We start from the raw sequence: 24,244 nt of genomic DNA on the forward strand, positions 1-24,244 counted from the left end.
TTACCGTCTAGATGTATATTGTGATTTATTTTTTGGGGGTTGCTGACACATTTGAGTATAATTCATGTTTATCTTCATTTATTCATGTGAAGATTTGTCCCACTGGACATCAAAGTTCATATCCTTCTGCAGGAGCCTCGGTGGGCGAGTGGTCTAAGTTTTCCAACTACTGTATCATTAGCCCGTCAACACCGAGGTTGTGATTTCGAATTTCGCACGGGGAAACAACACTCGACATCGATCTTTATTGTCTATGATTAAGAATAAATGAACAAACAGGTAATGACACATACAAAAACATATCATTTGGCAAGGCTGGGATTTTGGCGAATCATAAGCCCTTCATGGCTTCAGTGAACATTATATTGAATAGCAAATCGGAGGACTTACCTTGTTTGTATCGGATACCTAAGCGTCACAAAATTCCGTACAAACTACGGTACATTGCCGGCTAACCTGCATGTTCGACGAAAGAATTGTCCATTAGATTGACAGAAATTCTGTCCGCAGTGACTGAGGGTCTACAGAAAAAACACTTGAACTCACGTAGTGGTATTAACAATATGTGGATTCTTAACAACTCTAAAGAACTTCTGGATAATTTTAAATCTATCTTTCTCTGAAATTAGTTTTATCAAAAGTTTTGATTTTTCAACCCTGTATAACCAAATTTCCCATATGAAATTGAAGAATAGTATAAAAGAAATAAAACCCAGTGTTTTTCAAAATAAAAATGGTAGCACTTTTAGTACACTGAGATACCATACGGCATATTTTGTTAATAGGGAACAAAAAAATAAAAAGTCCACACAGAGGAACAAATGATCAGTATGCTAGAGTTTCTTACTGACAACATATTTGTTGAATTTGGAGGAAGTCTTGTTCAGCAAATTGTCAGTATTCCTATGAGAACGAACTGTGTGCCTCTCCTTGCTGACCTCTTCATATTTTCATATGAGTCGGGGTTCCTTCAGACACTTGTCAATAACAAAAAGATAAAACAACAAAAGCCAGATAATTTATTTTCTCATTCAGATATATTGATATTTTCTTTCCATTATCAATCCAGTCTTTTCTGATTTGAATCCATTAATATATCCACCAGAACTAGAAATTGAAGACACAACAGACACGGCATCTCAGTACCAGAATCTATGACAAACGATATTACTTTTAAAATTATCAATGTCCCCCAACTTGGTTTCAATAAACCGACTTCACCTGCATATTGGAAATACATTTCCCAAATCATTCGGTATTCAAGAGCTTGCAGCTGCTTTTCAGACTTTGTAAAACGTCACCAGTGTCTGAACAAAAAATTGATGAACCAAGGGTATGTCAATGAACGTCTCATCCTTTTTCTAAAACAGTTCATTGAAAGATACCAAAACTTTGTTGATAAATATTCCGTATCAACATTACAAATAATACAATAGGGTCTTGTAGTCTAGTTATTGACGTTCTTGATCATCTTAATAAGGTGTTATAGTATTCTTTTATTTGTCTTTGTAAATTACTACTTGTTTATGCTATTTTGGTAATATCTTTTTGACGTGGCTCGGTACTTATACATCCCGACATTGTGTTATTGTGCTATGATAAACATACATAGTTCATTTCTATGTATGTTGGCGTTTGTTTATGTTGCACTTCAGTGTTCCTGTTGTTCCTTTGTTTTCTTCTTATAGTTGATGTGTTTCCCTCGGTTTTATTTTCTAATCCGGATTTGTTTTCTTAAATCGATTTATGACTTTTCTAATTCCAGGCATAGATTGCCTTAGCCGTATTTGGCACAACTTTTTAGAATTTTGGGTCCTCAATGCTCTTTAACTTTATACTTGTTTGGATTTTTAACTTTTTTGATCTGAGCGTAACTGATGAGTCTTATGTAGACGAAACATGCGTCTGGCGTATCAAATTATAAGCCTGGTACCTTTGATAACTAGTTTGAACAGCGGTATACTACTGTTGCTTTTATTTTTTGTATGCTTGTCTTTTGTTTTTGCTAATGTGATGTGTCTATATGCCTGTTTGTTCTTCTTTGTTGAGATATTTGTTTGATTTTATATTGATTAAGATTATAACACAATGTTGACTGCTTTACCCCTATGTTTTACAATTTTTACCTACTGTCTGGTTGTTTTATTCACACATCGATGTCAATGTAATTGAATTTTATGCAACTGTCATACAAGTGAAAGATTTGGCTAGATATAAAACCATGTTGAATCCACCATTTTCTACATAAGAAAATGCCTGTACCAAGTGAGGAATATGACAGTTGTTATCCATTTGTTTGATGTGTTTGTGTTTTTAATTTTGCCATTTGATTACAAACTTTCGGTTTCATATTTCCCTCGGAGTTCAATATTTTTGTTATTTTGCTTTTTAGCATTCTTAACTTAGTACTAATTATCTATACTCGAGTATTCAAGTCTCGTTGACATCCCTAGTTTATATGTTAAAGTTTGTGATTAAATCTGTTTTAACATGATTTTTGGTAAGTCGATGATCTTCTTTGAAAAGATATGGCTAAAAAGACCTTCTGAAGAATCTTTTCTGGAACAACATGTGAAATTATGGCTTTATTTTGTCAAGCATTTATTACAAGAATTTTGAAGATACAATGTAGATTTTTCAAACCATTGTGCCTGATATTTATGATCTTATTGAATAAAGTGTTTTGAACCTTCAATATAATTGTAAATGCTATATATGTTGATATTTAATTTGAACCATTGATTATCATATCTTAAATTAAATTATCTCAAAAGTATGCAAATAAAAGGAGATGTTGGGTATGTAACCTTAATCCAATGACAAAATACATCTGGAGCGTGTTTTATTGCTCTATTATGTACATCAACAGAATACTTACGGTGAACCAAACAAAAAATTTATCCTGACATTTTCATGACATATTCTGAAAGAAGAAGAAATAAAATACAAATTCAATATGTCAGCGATTATAGCACATTTAATTACATGGTAATTTGACTGAATTTTCCGATGATTAATTGGATAATTTAAAGTACATTATTTCATATGAAAAACAAATTGTTAACATGAGAATTAAAAAAAAATTTACAACAAAAGAGACAATTTTTCGATTCTAGATTTCTTTTTTGTTGTTGATGTTTCTCTGGTAGTGTTCTTAATTGGCCTTGGGCTGTTAAAAGTATAAAGATAAGGAGATGTGGTATGAATGCTATTGAGACAACTACAATGTATCCGCAACATTTTTAGTCTGGTAAAAGAAGATAATAAATAAGTTAAGGAACTATCCCGAAGACATCCAGTAAATTTGTAACTTCTTTTACGGCTAAAACTTTTACTATGACGTTTGGAAAAAAACTATATCCTAGAATTGAAAACTCGTACGCACTACTTTTTTTTTAAAGATCAAAATATAGGGCTGTACGGTATATTTTCAGCATAATTTTGCAAATATATGAACAAAAAAGTTTAAACAAGGCCATATTTGCCAAAGTCGTATGTGTAACCTAAAACTGTTTCTTTTAATTCAATTTCAGAAATTTTAATTGTTTTTGTCTTTTTTTTCAGTAAATAATAGATCAGATTATATAGTGATTTACTCCATAAGAGGCACAACAACCAAGATTTGTGCCAGCTTGAAAGCCAAGAATTTTGTCATGTAACTTATACATGATTTTGACCGTTTTAATTGCAATATTCTGCTTGATAGAATCATGTCCATAATTTGAAAGAATAAAGAAGACATTACTATGGCATCTCTTTCTGTAGAGGAAGAAAACTATGTTCGAATGAGTTTGTTATTAACGGGAATTTCTCCTCGTGCAGCTAGAACTTTTTTTGATAGTGAATTTGCTCCAGCATGTTTAAATGCAACAATAAAGAAAGAATATAACAAATTGCTTGAATTGAAGAAGAAACACATAATCAACCAATCGCAGTGGAACCTTTTGTTTACAAAATCTCCTGGTAAGTGCAGAAATGAAACAAATGCCCTTTTTAAGATTTAAAGTTAATATGTACATACAACCCTAGCTTGTGATCTGTATGTTGTTCGTACCAAAACTTATGTGTCAAAGATGTCTATAATACAATGCAAATATTATCCTGTGAGTGGTCATGGGTTAATCCGCAGAAGAGTAAAACCAGACATGAAAATCTGTATTTGCTGCTTGTACGGTAAGCACATGACATTTTGCAGTACGAACACAGGCTTGGTTGGTTTGATCAAATACTGTTTGGGTAGGGTGACATGTCTACCTATGTACTCTTACCTTGCATTATGAACAAGTGTTTGAAAACAATCCGGCTCAGTGTGTTAGTTTAGTACAAAGAATGGTCTACATTTATATATCTACATGAGTTATTGTCCTGAATATGCTTTTAAATTTTCACTTGAATCACTGGTCAGTGGCTTAAAAAGAAGCAAGAAAAAAATTTGATATGAAGGCGTATGAAATTTAAAAATTACTTACTTAGTATATAGTATAATAAATTGACAAACCTGATAAAAGGACTATGGTGCTATGTTTTTCTTTGATTCTATGACATTTTTCAAAATGTAAATCATGTCATATTCACAACAATTTTGAATGAATTTAATCGGAAGATTTGTCTGACAAAAGTAAAAAAAGATCTTTTATAATTTTAATAAATATTTGGCTTTTCTCAATAGATTCCTTATATTAATTCAGAATTTTCGATAATAGGATTGTTTGAAAGGTATATAGAAATAATAAATTAACTTGCATACATCACAAAACCATCTTATGAACATGAAAGACCAACCATAAGGTTATCAATATGTGACAGATCAATTTTCAATACTGTGTGAATCAATTTTATTATTTTGTTTTTTAAATATACCTAAATATAGTTGTTGCAAACTTCTACTTGTTGTAATACGTTATGAAAAGTTTTGCATAGTTGATCAGATATCCAATAATGCCCTTTACTGTAATAACAAATAGAACTATACATTATTTGTAATGGTTATGTTGAAAAGTTAAACTGTGCGTATACGATGTTTTTGATATTTAACATGTTTAAGTCAAGCGTTTATGTTAATCAGAAAGAATTGAAAAACAATATGGCCGTGCTTACACTGACAATATTTAATCTACGTATGGACAAACTTGTGCATCTGGTTATATTCTAAGGCATGGTAAGAACTAGTTCATTAAATTTCAAATGTATGTTATGTCTCAGAAGATTGAAAACTTACCTAGATTTTGAGATTTCTTTTTGTTTTTGTTTCAACATGAGTGCTTAAATAAACAAACAACTATACAGTTCACTCATCAGCACCGTTGAAATCAACCTCTGTTGTCAGTGTACTGTCCATGTGACTTTTAGTATCAAATGTATTTCCTAAATGTTCGAGATTCTAAAACTATGATGTGACTTTAAGGGGGTACAGAACACCTAAGGGAGTTAACTCTTAAAAATCAGCAGAGTGTTTTAATCACATATTATTAATAAGGAGAAATCAGGTTTTTCAACGATCAAAATTAGTGTTAGTCAAATTGCTATATAGCCAACCAAATTATTCCTGTTAATTGAACGGTTCAAATTTCTAGAAATTTTTCATATTTTTGTAAACAGGTCAAAATAAATATTTTGTCAAAACTTTAAAAAAAAATTTAACATACCAAATCTATTTCTAGATTGTAAACTTTTTAATGTGTCTTTTAGTAAGTGAGGTGTTTATTTGCTGGTCAGCTGTTCTTTATAGTGAGATTTTTTACTCCAAAACATGTTAAACGGAAGACATTATAGGACAATTAATGGGTTTTAGTCATTGTTGAAGGCCATATGGTGACCTGTAGTTCGTAATTTCTGTGTCATTTGATCTCTTGTGGTGAGTTGTTTCATTGGCAATCATAAAAAATCTTCTAATTTTTATAAACACAAGAATAGTACTTGAAACGGTCCACTCATTTACACAGGTATGCATTGCCCATCTATTTTCCATGTGACTTTTAGTATTTGATGTACCAGTACTGTCCAAATGTTCCAGATTATAAAACTATGATGCGACTTTATGTATCTGATTTATATTTACGATGTTGAAGACTACAATATTTTATGTGACTTTAAGTCTTTGATGTATTTTCCAAATGTACCAAATTCTAAAACTGTTGATATGACTTTAATATCTTATGTGTTTAATAGATGTTTCAAATTCTAAAACTTTTCATGTCACTTTCAGTATCTGATTTCTTTTCTAGATGTTCAAGATTCTAAAACTTTTTAAGCGACTTTTAGTTTTTGATGTATTTTTAGCTCACCTGGCCCAAAGGGCCAAATAAACTCATCATAGATAAATGGACTAAATTTTGTATTTACGCCAGACGCGCGTTTCGTCTACAAAAGACTCATCAGTGACGCTCGAATCTAAAAAAGTTAAAAAGCCAAATATTGTACGAAGTTGAAGAGCATTGAGTACCAAAAATCCTAAACGTTTTTCCAAATACAGCTAAGGTAATCTATTCCTGAGGTAGAAAAGCCTTAGTATTTCAAAAATTCGAAAGTTTTGTAAACAGTAAATTTATAAATAGGACCATGTCAATGATAATTCATGTCAGCACAGAAGTGCTGACTACTGGGCTGGTGATACCCTCGGGGAATTAAAACTCCACCAGCAGTGGCATCGACCCAGTGGTTGTAAATAAACTCATCATAGATACCAGGACTAAATTTTGTATTTACAGCGAGTTTTTCTCATCACTTGGCATCCGTCGTCCGTTAACTTTTTCCAAAATCTTCTCCTCTGAAACTACAAGGCCAAATTTAACCAAACTTAGCCACAATCATCACTAGCGTATTTTGTTTTAAAAATGTGTCCGATGACCCCACTCGCCAACCAAGATGGCTGACATGGCTAAAAATTAAACACAGGGCTCAAAGCAGTTTTTGACTTATATCTCTGAAATTAAAGCATTTACAGCAAATCTGACAAGGAGTAAAAATGTTAATCCGGTTAAGATCTATCTGGGCTGAAATTTTCAGATGAATTAGACAACCCGTTGCTGGGTTGCTGCCCCTGAATTGGTAATTTTAAGGAAATTTTGCCTTTTTTGTTAATTATCTTGAATATTATTATATATAGAGATAAAGTGTAAGAGCAATAATGATCAGCAAAGTAGGATCTACAAATAAGTCAACATGATCAAACTTGTCAGTTGATCCCGTAAGGAGTTATTGCCCTTTATCGTCATTTTTTAACAATTTTTACGTAAATATTTTACATAAATCTTCTCCTCTGTAACTACTCAGACAAATTAAACTTAACTTGGCCACAATCATCATTAGGGTATCTAATTTTAAAAATATGTCCGATGACCCCGCCTTCGTACAAAAATGGCCGACATGGCTAAATATAGTATATAGGGGTAAATGTAGTTTTTGGCTTATATCTCTGAAACCAAAGCATTTAGAGCATATCTGACGAGGTAAAATTGTTCAAATGGTCAAAATCTATCTGTCCTGAAATTGTCAGACCAATTAGGCAGCCTGTTGTTTGGTTGCTACCCCTGAATTGGTAATTTCAAGACATTTTGCAGTTTTTGGTTATTATCTTTAAATATTATAGATAGAGATAAACTGTAAACAGCAATAATGTACAGCAAAGTAAGATCTACAAAAAAGTCAACACGACCAAAATGGTCAATTTACCCCTTAAGGAGTTATTGCCCTTTATAGTAAATTTTAACATTTTTCATAAATTTTGTAAATGTTTGTAAATGTTTACAAAATATTTTTATTTGAAACTACTGGGCCAAGTTCATTATAAATAAAGATAATTGTAAGCAGCAAGAATTTTCGGTAAAGTAAGATCTACAAACACATCACAATCGCCAAAACACAATTGTGTCATGAATCCATGTGTGTCCTTTGCTTAATATGCACATAGACCAAGGTGAGTGACACAGGCTCTTTAGAGCCTCTAGTTTAGATGTTCCATATTCTAAAGCCTTTGATGTGACTATTAGTATCTTGATTTATTTTCAGATGTTTCAGATTGAAACACTTTTGATCTGACATTTAAAATCTGAAGTATTTTTTTAAACTATCCTGATTGAAAAACTTTTAATGCAACATTTAATATCCGATGTATTATCTAGATGTTCTAGATTCCAATCTTTTGATATGACTTTTAGCATCTGTGGTTTTTTTTTAAAGATTTTCCAAATTCTTAATCTTTTGAAGTAACTTAAAGTAACTGATTTTTTTCCAGATGTTCCAGATTCTAAATCGTTTGATGTGACTTTAATGATATTATTAATGAGGAATTTGACTCCCATGAACCCTCCTCTTTGTGGATTTGACAAATTACCATCTGACTTGGAAACCACACAAGCTGCAGATTTAGCAAGAATAAAACATTACAGAAATGAACTAGCTCATCTGCAGAATTGCAAAGTAGACACTGCATTCTTCACCACAGCATGGACTGATATAACTGGTGTATGTATAAATGTATATCAATATTCATTTCACAAGTAAAATCACAAATATACTGAACTCCGAGGAAAATTAAAAAAGGAAAGTCCCTAATCAAATGGCAAAATCAAAAGCTCAAACACATCAAACGAATGGATTAAAACTGTTATAATCCTGACTTGGTACAGGCATTTTCTTATGTAGAAAAAGGTGGATTGAACCTATTTTTATAGCGCTAAACCTCTCATTGTACGACAGTCGCATCAAATTTCATTATATTGACAACGATGCGTGAACAAAACAAACAGACGTAATGGGTAAACTAGTTAGAATTAAGGGTACAGCAGTCAACATTGTGTTACAATCTTAATCGCAATAAAAACAAACAAATATCAAACAAAGAAGTACAAAAAAAACATATATCAAATTTAACCACCTCATTTATTGCTTTCTTATTTTAGTATTTTATTTATGTATGTTAAATCCACCAACAAAAGTGAAGAGACTTTTAATGACTTGCATCAAATATATTTGCACTCAGATTTACCAAACGACTCTTTAATTATACCTGGTTTCATAGCTAGCTTAACCTCTCACTTGTATGACAGTCACATCAAATTCCATTATATTGACATCGATGTGTGAAGATATGTGAACATGATTACTAGTCATAATATATTCTAATAAAATTTAACGTAAACACATTGTAGATATAAGAAGATATGGTATGAGTGCCAATGAGACAACTCTCCATCCAAGTCACAATTTGTTTGAACGTTTAAAAATAGGTACCAACCATCGCCCTTACCTACCGGAAACAATAGTGTAGCAACACAACATAGAAAGACCCACCACAAAATATCATTTGAAATGGCTTAACTCAATCAAAATACATATTAACACAAGTAAACATAGTGTAAATACAAAATCAATAAAATAAGAGGTAAATAAATAAAGGCAACAGTATTATACCGCTGTGAGATGTTAAACAATTTCAGAAAAACAACAATAACCTTGAACACAATACCGCAAAAAAGAATAGTGTACATAGTATAATGAAAATAATTTTGTTGTAAGGTATACAGTAAAAATGGAGAACGGAAATACTTTTTACAAATTCTGTGATATTATATCTAGTAAACTTAAGAAATAATATTTACCTTTACCGCAAAAATGTTTTCTTTTATATTGTTAGCAGCCAATATGCTGACTTTTGTTAACAATACAGATTTTACATGATAAAACAAGTAAATGATTTTACCCGGTATTTATTGTAAGAATTTTTACCACTAAAATAGCTGCCACATCATGACAAAACTAATAATCGGAAACTGCCAGAAAAGTATTATATGATTCAACGCCTTTTTAAAGGAATGCATTGGTGTATAAACTCGACCAATTCACTCACAAACAAATAAAAGTCCGAAAGACTTTTATGATATGTTTGTGAGTGACTTGGTACAGTTTATACACCAATAAATCCTTTAAAAAGGCGTTTTATCCTGATAATTCTTTTAAAATTGGAGATAAGGAATTTATTTTTTCATACTCGTAACCTCTATCACCCGTAAATTGTATATTTGTGTCATTGAATAGGCCTGGCGCATGAATATATTTGTTGGCTGACAAAATATGTACTCCATGAAAATTTCTGTCTGATAAAAAATAAACTACAAAAACTCTTATTATCATTCAAATGAATGTTTTTGTGTTTGTTATTTTATTTAAAGATAACTGTGCAGAGAAACAAATTTTGTTAACGTCGGTGTTATTATCGCCGCCATCGTGTTTACATTGGTTACGAAAAGAAGTTCGGTCAACGTCGTCTATCGAATAATAAACAACGTCAAGATCAACTACCGGAAGTCCTCTCGACCAATCATATCAACGTATTCCCTAATATGCAAATCATATAAGAATTATTGTAGAATATCCATATGATATCTCAATGTTGAAATATAAATCAAAGAGCGTTGGTTATATTGCATTCATCTTGTCAATCTGTCTGTTTGTCCTTTTGTTCCATAATGATTTCACCAACAATAATTTCTTGATTTGTTTCACTTGACTGGGCGAGGTTTAACCGGTTCGCTTATTTTAGACCAGTACATCTATAGACAGATGTTTCGGGATAAATTTATCAATATAGTGTCCAGTAATTCGTCCCATATCATGCACTCAGTGCATGTGTATATCGGTGTGGTGACACTGATAGGTGATTAGAAATCAATTATAATTATAACGGCCATCATACTTATCATTCACATTTTCACATTTTCAAATAGACTGTCCTTAGTATATGTAAGAGAATGATAATCCTTTTCTTCATGATTAAGTACGAGCGTTAGCAAGTTCTTATCATGAAGAAAGGGATTATCATTCTCTTACAAACTTAGAATATTTTAAAGTGCTCAAGGATAAATTATCTCTAAGACTTGATTGGGCGTATTTAAAAATTAGTTTCATTGTCAATGTTTGCAATTAATGCATGAACTCCTTTATAGCTATTTCATGTATGGATTAGTTTTAGTGATGTAAGGACTTTCTTTTAATTTCGGAAAATATAAAAGATTGTGATTTAGACATTAGATGACACAACAGTACAATGAAATGGTAAGAAAAGTTTCCTGATTGTGAGTATGAATGTAAATCATGTAATATTTTAGCGAGGAATATTTTTTTTTGTTTATGTGCAGTTCAAATCATTAAATTCAAAAGCTTAATCTTATTTTACATCCGTTGTTAGTACAATCCTTTACATAAGATTTAGGAAAGCAAGACGCCGCCCCCTATTTTATGGAAAACTTTTGGTTGATAATTTAGGGATTCACTGAAGCATAAATGGAGCCGACCACCCATTTAGTAGGCAGTGCAACCCCCTTCTTTTATCAAAAATTCTGGATCCGCTACTGCATTTACTACTAATTTTTGCCATGGAAATATTAAACATGTTAAAATACAATGCTTACAAATTATATTCAAAAGTTTAACTAAATTCCATTATCCAATGATCTGAGATTTTAGAATGGTATAATTAGCTCAAAAGATTAATATATTATTCAATCTTTTTTTTTCTTGCATTGCTTTGAAATTGTTTTTTTTTTGTTATAGGATAATTTTGAATGTATTAACATTCTCATATAAAGTAAACGGTATTAATGTAACTGCATCAGTAAACTTCATATTAATTTGATTTAATTGTTTGTTTCAAAATTTAACTTTTATTCCGTATTCATCACAAATTCTTTTAAGCTGATGAATGTGCTTCGGGGCATTTGTAACTCATTCATATTAACTCTGTGTTTTGAACTGTAAAAAAAGCCTAAACAAATGGTTAATCCTTTACTAAGAACATGATTTCATTCATTCTTCATAATTAAGAAACACCAAATCCTACAATACATTGGACGAGAGCACTTTGCTATATTCTAATGCAAATTAAAACGTTAGCTCCGCACGATCAGTTGAAATAACATCGGTAATATATCAGGTATTGCAAAATTAAAAGAATGAATTCATATTTGGTTATCAGTTTGACAGTGATGAGTTATAATCTGCGAGCATATTTCTGATCTGTCAGACACCTTCTCTATTTTTACTAAACTTTAATTAATTAAGTATATTGAAGATATTTATATTTTAAAATATTTATCACAATATTCTCTAGTACTACGGAATAGAATCATGTTATATTTGGCCTACATCCTTACAATGATAAGTTGTAATTTGTCAACATTTTGGGTCTGTCGGACGCATACTTTACATTTTCACAAATTTTGATATATGAGTGGGGATATGCTAAGTTAACCTTTGCATTGTTCTAATATCTTATTCATGGATTTTGTCTCTGGTGCAACGAAAAGTGTAGTATCAGAGACATATGTATGACTATCCAACAGCGCCGCGGGTGTTGTAAATTAATAATATAAAGCTTTAAATTACAAAAGGTAGAAGACCTGGATGCTTCATTTCTTGTATGCAGATACCTTATGTTGCGAAAGTTCCACAAATATTATGTCCATTGTCCTTGATCTCATTTTCATGGTTAAGCGACTTCTTGAAAAATAAATGCTTGTTTTTTTGTCAGGTGAAATTCTGACCTATCATGATTAATAAGATAACCATTTTAAGTATACGGGTTCCTTGCAATGTCTACATGTCCTGCAGACAGAGTTCACTTTATCTCAACCTCATTTCATGAATCAGTGATAAAGGTTAAAATTACGTGATTAGGTCGGTTTCTCAAATACTATAAGCAGTAGGTCAATGGAATGATTGTAACGGGTAGTCAGTCTGACAGGTTTCATCTGACATTGACCTCATTTAAATGGTTCATTGGTCAATGTTAAGTTTTTGTGTTTGAATCTGTTTTTCATGTACTATAATCAATAGGTCAATTATATTTGGTGTATTGAATAATTGTAAGGTATACAAGTGTGTCTGGCATTTATCATCTGACCTTGACCTCATTTTCATGGTTCATTGTCTGTTTTTCAAGAACTATAAGCAATAAGTCAACCATATTTGGCGTATGGAATGATAGTAAGGTGTACATGTCTATATGGCAGGTAAGACCTGCTCAATGTTAAGTTTTTGTGTTTTGTCGTCTGTTTTTACACACAAGTATACACAGTAGGTCAACTAAATTTGGTGAAAAAAAAACGCAAGATGTATATGTACAAAAATGTATGTCTGACACGATTTATCTGACCTTGACCTCTTGTCATAGATCTTTAAAATATTATATTTCTGTAATGCTTTTAGTAAAAAAAAACTTTGATCACTAAGACTTTCAACATAAAATCAGTGGTCAGTAAAACAGGTGAGACATTTCAGCGTGTGCACTCTTGTTTTACGTATCGACACAAGATATAAACTTTCTGCTGTTTGGTCGGGTTGTTGGCTCTTTGACACATTCCCCATTTCCATTCTCAATTTTATTTGAATATATCTAATCGCTAAAGAGAACGCCTTCTCCAAAACTTGATGATGAATGTAAATCAAACGTTACATGATTGATCCATATGAGGTATAGATACTAGTTTAAGAGTTCAAATTCAATTCATAACCCAACATTGCCTTTTAATTGAGCCTTAAGGAGAATTTGGGATCATCATTGTTGTTTTGTTTTGTGAGGTTCGTGTTGTTAATACTTCTATGTTTGTGTTTTCTAGAATATTGTTTGTCTTTTAAATGTTTTTTGTCATGGTGTTTCCAGTGTGTCAATGACTTATGAGTTATCTCCCTCTTTAAAAAAAAAAAACAACTCTCATGAATAAACTTGAACTGTTAACAGTACTTTAACTACAAGACTTTATTTGACTGTGGTTTTTTTTTTTTTTTGCTCTTCAATGACTTTTTTTCAATTATTTGCATTTCTTGTAAAACCTAAAATAAAATAATTAGGAAAAAAACACAGAATCAATTTGAATGAGTCTTGATTTCAAATTGTTGGATATCATTTGTTTGGGAATATCTAAAGGGTATTCATTTAACTTTCAACTTCTGCTAAATTTTAAGTGATTCTAAAAAGTATATAATGGATGATTGTCTGAGAAAATGGTCCAAATTGTATTTTCGATTTTAACCAGGAAGTTATTGAAATGACACAATAAATACTCAAAACAACCTTTTGAATCTACACATTTCATTTCAGGTATCAATTATGTCAAAAGAGGAATAACAAAACAATAACTGCAATGCTATAATATTTGTTGCATCTTCGAATTGTTAGTAAAAAGTATTATTATACTTTATGCAAATTGTTTATATCATCCATTCATTTCATTGGACACGTGGCATTTGTTAATTTCTACTAACCTTTTATAAGCCCCGCCCACCCTTAGCAACATGTAATAATATTAGCAACGGGTGTTAATGCCTAAAATAAACACTCGCTTGAGCCCAAGGTTTGCCGATTCGAAACATTTAACACCCAATATGGCCGAATCTTATTCCACTTCGTTTCCGTCGTTTTGTTGTTGTTATTGAGATAACTTAGACAACAACAAAAAAAAAACAGTGGGACGTATATATAAATCCATATTAGAAAGCATATCACAGAAACCAAGAATGTGACGTTAAATACGGAACACTAAAGTATAACGTTACGTTACGCGCAATTAAAGTAATCACACTTATTAGTAAACTATGATCTTAATTTATTTTTTTTACAATTAATAACATAGTGCACACTAAAATTATTAGGCATTCAGTATAATAAAAAAAAACATGCTGCCCTTGGGTAATATTTTTTTTCCATCGTGTGTTTAACTACAATATTAAACACCGTCATCCAAGGGCAGTATGTTTTATATTATTCTATATATTTTTTCAGGCCATTCATAGATTGGGTGGACAGCAAATGAAAGAAGAGTGTGAGCACCTAAAAACCAAACAGCTAGATCAATCCAACCAAGAATTGATAATAGACATCAAAAGGTCTAATGATGAAATTAAGGGGCTAAAAGAATCAATTATAAGTCTAAAACGCTCACATATTGATTTGAAAAAATCCAATGAATTACTGCTTATAAACCATAAAAAAGTAAAGAAATCCAACGATTTGTTACAGGAAGACCATGTAGTTTTAAAGAAATCCCATGAATTCTTACAGGAAGACCATGTAGATTTAAAGAAATCCAACGAATTCCTACAGAAAGACCACGTAGAGGTTAAGAAATCCCATGAATTGTTACAGGAAGACCATGTAGAGGTCAAGAAGTCCCAGGAATTGTTACAGAAAGACCACGTAGAGATAAAGAAATCCCATGAATTCTTACAGGAAGACCACGTAGATTTAAAGAAATCCAACGAATTCTTACAGAAAGACCACGTAGAGGTTAAGAAATCCCATGAATTGTTACAGGAAGAGCACAAAGAGGTTAGGAAATCCCATGAATTGTTACAGGAAGACCACAAAGGGGTAAAGCAATCCCATGAATCGTTAAAAAGAGACCACACACAGGTTAAGAAATCCCATGAATTGTTACAGGAAAAGCACAAAGAGGTTAGAAAATCCCAAGAATGTTTGCAAGAAGACCACAAAGAGGTTAAGAAATCATTCAGAAGTCTTAAACGCTCACATAGTGATATTAGAAAAGCAAATGAATTACTACAAGAAAACCATAAAAAAGTAAAGAATTCCCATCAGATATTGCAGAAAGAACACAAAGAGGTTAAGGAATCCCATGAATTGTTAAAGGAAGGCCATAGGAAAGTGATAAAGGAAATTGAAAAAATGTCGACCTCGCAACAGGATACAGTACCATGGAATATAAGAGGTAAGCAGTTGGAGAAGTATACTAACCTTGTCATTTAAGTAAGAGATTTGTTACTGAAAGTTGACCAAATGTTTGACTATTTACCGGGTTTGTAATAACATGAGCAACTCGACGGGTGCCACATGTGGAGCAGGATCTGCTTAAACTTCCAGACCACCTGCGATCACCCCGAGTTTTTGGTGGGGTTCGTGTTGCTCAGTCTTTAGTTTTCTATGTTGTGTCTTGTGTACTATTATTTGTGTTTGTCTTTTTTCATTTTTAGCCATGGCGTTGTCAGGTGATTTTCGATCTATGAGTTTGACTGTCCCTCTGGTATCTTTCGCCCTTCTTTTACTATCAAATAACAAACAAGCGAGATATATCTCTATGTCAACAATTTATGAAAGAGAGAGAGTTTGTATTTCACTATAAAAGGATGAGACATGCAAGTAAATTTTCTCATTCGAGCGTCACTGATGAGTCTTTCGTAGACGAAACGCTCGTCTAGCGTTCACAAGTTTTATCCTGATATCTATGATGACTTTATTTACAGATTTTTGCCATTGATATACAAGAATCATTTTAATGCAAAATATATATTTTTTGACGAATTTTCAACAATTTATGGTTCCTGTCGAAGGTTATGGTTATGTCCAGGAACTCGGCTTCTTTAATCATAATAACTGTTGACATGAAAGAGCCAACGTCGTTTCAAAAAAAGACGTTAACACCAACAGACAGACAAACAATCAAAATTATGTTTGTTTGTTTGTTGGTTAATGTTAATATACGGCTTTTTTAATGCTTTATAATGGAGAACACAAGTTGAAGCTATTTATTTAAAAAACAGATTACTGATATCAAAAGAAACAAAGACTCTCTTTTCTGCCATAAAACCGTCCTTTTTGATGGATAAAACCTAGATTGTACATAACAATCATCTGTATTGAATTAACCGTACAATTAATTGAGCATCTCCGTGTAGGGTAATAGAGAACAATGACATGCAATAAAGTAAAATATCATCCTCTTATTGAACAATCAAATTTAACATTTGGACATGACGTATAATAAGTTGATGTTCAATTTATTTGTATGTGAATTGATTGCAATGTTGGCTATGTGATTTAGACAGTTCATATACATGTATACACCTGTCCTAAGTCAGGAATCTGATGTTAATCTGATCTATGAGTTTGACTGTCCCTCTGGTATCTTTCGCCCTTCTTTTACTATCAAATAACAAACAAGCGAGATATATCTCTATGTCAACAATTTATGAAAGAGAGAGAGTTTGTATTTCACTATAAAAGGATGAGACATGCAAGTAAATTTTCTCATTCGAGCGTCACTGATGAGTCTTTCGTAGACGAAACGCTCGTCTAGCGTTCACAAGTTTAATCCTGATATCTATGATGACTTTATTTACAGATTTTTGCCATTGATATACAAGAATCATTTTAATGCAAAATATATATTTTTTGACGAATTTTCAACAATTTATGGTTCCTGTCGAAGGTTATGGTTATGTCCAGGAACTCGGCTTCTTTAATCATAATAACTGTTGACATGAAAGAGCCAACGTCGTTTCAAAAAAAGACGTTAACACCAACAGACAGACAAACAATCAAAATTATGTTTGTTTGTTTGTTGGTTAATGTTAATATACGGCTTTTTTAATGCTTTATAATGGAGAACACAAGTTGAAGCTATTTATTTAAAAAACAGATTACTGATATCAAAAGAAACAAAGACTCTCTTTTCTGCCATAACTACCGTCCTTTTTGATGGATAAAACCTAGCTTGTACATAACAATCATCTGTATTGAATTAACCGTACAATTGATTGAGCATCTCCGTGTAGGGTAATAGAGAACAATGACATGCAATAAAGTAAAATATCATCCTCTTATTGAACAATCAAATTTAACATTTGGACATGACGTATAATAAGTTGATGTTCAATTTATTTGTATGTGAATTGATTGCAATGTTGGCTATGTGATTTAGACAGTTCATAAACATGTATACACCTGTCCTAAGTCAGGAATCTGATGTTAAGTAGTTGTCGTTTGTTTATGTGGTTCATAAGTGTTTCTAGTTTCTCGTTTTTTATATAGATTAGACCGTTGGTTTTCCCGTTTGAATGGTTTTGCTCTAGAAATATTTTGGGGCCCTTTATAGCTTGCTGTTCGGTATAAGCCAGGGCTCCGTGTTGAAGACCGTACCTTGACCTATAATGGTTTACTTTTATAATTGTGACTTAGATGGAGAGTTGTCTCATTGGCACTTATACCACATCTTCCTATATCTATATTCAGTTCGCTAAAATTTAGACACTACCTATTTTTATAGCATCAGTGAATTCTCGAAAAAGAGAAAACATTCATGTAGCAATTTTGCTGATATATACTATAAACAAACCATAAACTTAAGTTTGGTGACTTATGCAGGATCTATGCAGTAAGATATGGCGTTCATAGAAATAGTGCAAATTACACAAATCAGAATCGCATTTTATGTTTCACTGTGATTTTATTTTTTTTTAAACAATTAATCATCCAATATCAATAAAATTCTGTACAAATAATCTTTAGTAAGTCAATATTTGAGCCAATAGGATGTGTAATCACCTCTCTTCCGGTACAGTTCCATAACACGGCGTCTCATACTCTGTACAAGCCTACTTTAGTTGAGGAAATCTATTCTATTCATCAACACTTGCTACTTTTGAATCGCAAAGATTTTTGCAGTGGTGGATCTCTGCGATTGAGATTTCTGCCAATGGCATCCCAGACATGTTCAATAGGGTTCATGTCTTCAGACATGGAGATCCAAAAGATAGTGCCAATGGCTTCTTGCTCTTTGTACTCAGTTACAATCCTTGTCCTTGTCGTCCATGTAAAATGCTCTTGACGCATGTGGGTGATTATCAAAATGATGGACTATAATGTTTCTAAGCACCAAATCCCTGTATGTTTTTCCGATCATGTTACCCTGCAGAATATGCATATCCAGCTTACAACGGTATGAGAAGCAACGCATACTGTAACATCAGCAGCACCCTATGCAGTCGTTGGTCATGGGCAAATGTTGTTTTGGTTTTATTTTCCCGTCAAACTCGTATTCTGCCGTTTCCTCGTCGTAACGGAAACCGACTCTCATCTGACCAATGATTTTTTTTTGCCAGCTTCTAATGTTCCAGCGTCGATGGTCATTAGCCCATGGAAACCAGACTAAACGGTACCTGGCTGTTAGGGTAGGTCTCTTGACAACACGAAGCACTCTTAAATTGCCTCTATGAAGTCGACGGGTCAATATGCGAACAATAACACGACCACCTGGAGGCCAGCAGTTTCTAAGATGCGGGGCAGGAGTAAATAGGCTGGCTTTAGCACGACGAATAAGCAGTCTGTCATCACGACGGGTAGTTAAACGGGGTCTTCCGGACCTAGGTCTATCATTTACAGTTCCTGTGTAAACATGACGTTGTAAAAGTCTGACAATGACGGTGTGATTAACATTAAAATGTTATCTATGCTCCTATTACTGCTACCGGCATTTGCCATGCCAATTGCTTGTCAACGTTCAGCCACAGATAACTTACGCCTTGCCATATTACACAATGACTTGATGAAGGTCAAATTTAACCTGTACGCGTGACAGTAGGAAGATGATTTAAAGGTATCGAAACAGTGTATTTGTAAAAGTTTAGATGACCTTTAATAAAAAGTTGCTTGACGGGTTTATCGGAGTTCAATCTTTTTTGGTCGTAATGATTTTTCTTAGTGTATGGTAAAAGCAATTTATAACACTAAACGTAAATAATTTTTCGCAATAGTTAAAAAAAATATTGCCAGACTGTATAGAGTACTCACTAGCCTGTCATCTCTAAAATTGTGAATTCAAAGCCTACTTATGACACGGTTCTTTTGACTCCGATTCTTATTAACTTTGGTTGCTACTTTTCCTGCAGAAGGTTGTTTGTTCTCTTCTAGTACTTTGAATACTCCACCAACTATCAGCAATGGCTTTCTTGTACATATTTGTGTGATTTAAAAAGACTGATGAATATAATCGAAATGTTAATATATGTTTTGTAAAAATCCAAACGCTATGTATTTTAATTGAAATTTTCGTAAATCGTTGGCAACCATTTTTGACACAGAGAATCATTTCCTAATAGCAATTAAATCCTAGCAAAAATTATGATTCTCAGAAATTATCATTTATTTAAAAAAAACTCATATTTGATTTGAGGAAACAATTTGGAAAATCTGCAAAATTTCATTGTCCTCCTTCCTTAATTTTTTGACTTTTTATGCATTAACAAAAGACATTTCTCGAATTTTGTGTTGTTCACCGTGCCTGGAAAGCTAGAAACGATCTTGGTAAACTTATCGATCCTCTAAATAAACTCATTCTAAAAGGTTATCAATTCAACACTGTAATTAGATCTTTGAATATTGTATTGGGGTATTAATATTTATTTTGGTATCAGTAAATTAAAAGCATTAAGTATTACATGTATTGTTATATAGATATTCACTTTCATGTATCTACAACCTGTATCTTGGCATCGCGATATGGGATTTGCTCATTTTTGAAGGCCGTACGGTGACCTATAGTTGTTAATTTCTGTGTCATTTGTTCTCTTTTGATACCACATCTTCTTTCCTATATTAATTTGACAGGTTTAATTTAACCAAGATCATTTTATAGTTTTGTTTGATCTTTTGAAAACGTTCATAAAAGAAAAGGTTTGGATTCCCAAATTTATAAAGTATTTTCATTTCATAGCACTTTGCCGTGAAATGTTTGTCATCGAGGGTATCATAAACTTAGTAGTTATTGCCTCGGTATAAGATATAAGAATGATTTATCACATACTTTTCTATAATTATCTGTTGATTACGCTAGAAATCTTAGGTTCCAACCCCTTCAGACAAAGATGACCTTGAATGAATTTGGCTTTTCCTCTGAAGTTCCTTTCGGTCGTATGGTCCTCAATTATTCAGGTATTTATACATTCTTGGATTTCAGATTTGGGGATGCAGTGTAATCTGATGATAGTCTATCAAGATAAAACACTTCGGTCGAAATTGATTAAGAACCATTATCATTTTTGTGCAGACATAGAAAATGTTAAACTGATTAAACCCACTACTTGTTTACCTGTATCAAGTTAAGACCATGTGTTTGTGTTGGTATTTAGATATAGGAAGATGTGGTATGAGTGCCAATGAGATAACTCTCCATCCAAGGCACAATTAATAAAAGTAAACCATTATAGGTCAAAGTACGGTTTTCAACACGGAGCCTATACTCACACCGAACAGCAAGCTTTAAAGGGCCCCAAAAAATTATTGGTGTAAAACCATTCAAACGGGAAAACCATAACAACATCAATTTTTTGTAGGAGCAAAAGTATTCGGTAACCTGTTATTCATTTCAGCATTTCAAACAAGATAAGAAGCCTTCTTTTCGTCGATCATTGCAAATACCGTACTGACAGTTGAATTTTATTTTTCAAATCGACACACGTGTTATTCTTGTTAACTGTTAAAGACTTAGAGCTTTTATGACATATATGGAAGCCTTTTTTTAGCTGGAAATGTGTTTATGTTTTGATTTGCTGTCTCAGTGAGATATATCACAAACATTATATAAATAAGTTTCATAAAAATCTGGCAAGTACTGGACACGTTAGAGCGCTAACAAGAGCGGACGGACCCCCGTATTTCAATGTCCTCGTCAACGCGTTCATGCAGGCTGACAACATTTCAACAATAATTGTGACAAGAATTAGAATAACCAAAAATAAAAATTTATCTCCGGATGTCACCAAAGAGGATCATAGATAACGAAAATACGATTAAATTCTCAGAAGTGTAGACAAATTGATCAAGTGATCATTTATTTTATGGGTTTAATTTACCTAGATGACATGTTGAACTAGTATATCTATGTTTTAATATTCTTAAATTTATGTTTCAGCGAGAATTGAGCAAAAACTCAAAACCTGGAAGGACAATGACCAGATGTTTATCAAGACGAGAGCTGCTGACCATATACTCCAATGTATAAAGGAAAACAGTTGTGTAACTATTACAGGTAGTTCTGGTGTAGGAAAGACAGCAACACTCCGACACGTGGCTATACAAATGGTAGGAGAAGGATATGATGTACTTATGGTGACAGAACCAAGTGAAATTGCCAATTACAACAATCCAAAAAAGAAAACACTGTACGTTTTTGATGATTTATGTGGAAACTATTCTGTTGAACAAAGTGACATTAAAAAATGGGACCCAGTCATGGAGATTATACAAAATATTCTAGACAAAAAACAAACAAAAATACTTGCAGCATGTCGGTTACAAGTGTACCAAGATGAAAAGTTTAAATCTTTATCAGTTTTCAAGTCATGTGTGTGTAACCTGCTATCAGAGAACATGCGTTTGTCAAAAACCGAAAAACAATCTTTAGCAGAGTTATATCTTAAGACAGAAGCATCGGAGATTACAGCCTACTATGATTTACATGATTGTTTTCCTCTTTTATGTAAATTGTACAGTGATAATCCGAAACGTGATGTCACAGATTTCTTCAGTAATCCATTTACAGTTTATAAAACAGAGGTTGATAAGTTTTATGAAAAAGGGTATCACGCTAAATACTGTATCTTGGCTTTATGTGTCATGTTTAACAACAAGTTACAGGAAGAAATATTGACGAAAGAGGTAAATGAAGAAACCAGGACTATTATTGAGAACACATTTGAGGCATGTAGATTAGACAGGGGAACATCAAGACTTGTATTACAAGATGAACTTAACTACCTTACAAATACATTCATAATCAAAGAAGATAACGTTTACAAGACTATACATGGTAAACTTTTTGATTTTCTAGCTTACTTCTTTGGACAGAAAATGATCAGTTACTTAATAAAAAATGCAGACTCCGGGTTGATCAAGGAAAGATTTTTGATATGTAGAATCGATGCCATGGATCAGTTCATTACTATCATACCTGCGGAGTATCATCAGATGTACATACAGAGAATAATTACTGATTGGTCGAAGGGGAAAGTACAAGATGTTTTTAGTAATATTAATATGAAGATACCTCAGTTTAGACAAAAGTTTTGTGGCTATTTGCTAAAACTGGATAAATCTTACCAATGCAAACTGGCACATACCAGTGATTTTCGTTCACTTGGTACTAAAACTCTTTTCCAATGGTTTGATGATAATGATGACAATTGGTATGATACTGCTTTATTACATTGTTGTTACTTAGGAGATGTTTCTTTAGTCAAGTGGTGTTGCACTAATGGTGTTGATGTAAATCGGTGTACATATATTAATCAGTCACCTGTAATTATTGCTTGTGAATATGGTCATACAGAACTAGTGAACATGTTGTTAGACGGAGGAGCAGACTTTTATAGATGTGACAGCAGGGGTCAGTCACCTGTTATGAAGGCTTGTGAACATGGACATAAAGAAATTGTTAAGTTGTTATTAGACAGAGGAGCAGATTGCAATAAATGTGACGGACGGAAAGGTCAGTCACCTGTAATGTTTGCTTGTAAACATGGCAATTCAGAAATAGTAAACATTTTGTTAGAAAGAGGAGCAAATTTTAATAAATGTGATAAGAGTGGTCGTTCACCTTTAATGTGTGCTTGTGAACATGGTCACACAGAAATAGTAAAAATGTTGTCAGACAGAGGAGCAGACTGTAATAAATGTTATGAGAGTGGTCAGTCAGCTGTAATGAAGGCTTGTAAAAATGGTCATATAGAAACAGTGAATATTTTGCTAGATAGAGGAGCAGACTTTAATAAATGTGATAGGAAGGGTCAGTCACCTCTCATGAAGGCTTGCAAACATGGTCATACAAAAATAGTTAAAACGTTGTTAGACAGAGGAGCAGACTATAATAAATGTGATGAAGATGGTCAGTCACCTGTAATAAAAGCTTGTGAACATGGTTATACAGAAATAGTGAATATGTTGTTAGACAAAGGAGCAGACTATGATAAATTTGATAGAGAGGGTCAGTCACCTGTAATGATGGGTTGTAAACATGGTCATACAGAAAAAGTAAAGATGTGTTTTGACAGAGGAGCAGACTTTAATAAATGTGATGAAGATGGTCAGTCACCTGTAATGATGGCTTGTAAACATGGTCATAAAACAACAGTTAAAATGTTGTTAGACAGAGGAGCAGACTATAATGAATGTGATAATGAGGGTCAGTCACCTGTAATGAAAGCGTATGAACATGGTCATACAGAAATAGTAAAGATGTTGTTAGACCGAGGAATAAACTATAAAACATGTGACGGGAATCGTCAGTCACTTGTAACGAAGGCTTGTGAATATTGTCATACAGAAATAGTGAAGATGTTGTTAGACAGAGGAGCAGACTATAATAAAAGTAAAAAACAGTGTCAGTCACCTCTATTGATTGCCTGTAAACTTGGTCATACAGCAATAGTGAAGATGTTGTTAGACAGAGGAGCAGACTAT

The 24,244-nt window shown here is 32.7% G+C and overlaps 1 protein-coding gene across 1 annotated transcript in view; it reads left to right on the forward strand.

Moving 5' to 3' along the window:
• The window catches only part of LOC127737213 (uncharacterized), a 57,700-nt gene extending 34,067 nt beyond the window's left edge, over nucleotides 1–23,633 (forward strand). Inside the window, exons 3-6 of the mRNA XM_052247748.1 lie at nucleotides 8,234–8,463; nucleotides 14,777–15,722; nucleotides 21,699–23,482; nucleotides 23,619–23,633. Coding sequence (XP_052103708.1) covers nucleotides 8,234–8,463; nucleotides 14,777–15,722; nucleotides 21,699–23,482; nucleotides 23,619–23,633 — 2,975 coding nt within the window. The remainder of the gene's footprint in view (nucleotides 1–8,233; nucleotides 8,464–14,776; nucleotides 15,723–21,698; nucleotides 23,483–23,618) is intronic.
• Nucleotides 23,634–24,244: the final 611 nt, after the last annotated feature.

The sequence above is a fragment of the Mytilus californianus genome, unplaced genomic scaffold (genome assembly GCF_021869535.1).
Source record: "Mytilus californianus isolate M0D057914Y unplaced genomic scaffold, xbMytCali1.0.p SCAF_4, whole genome shotgun sequence".
NCBI lineage: Eukaryota > Metazoa > Mollusca > Bivalvia > Mytilida > Mytilidae > Mytilus > Mytilus californianus.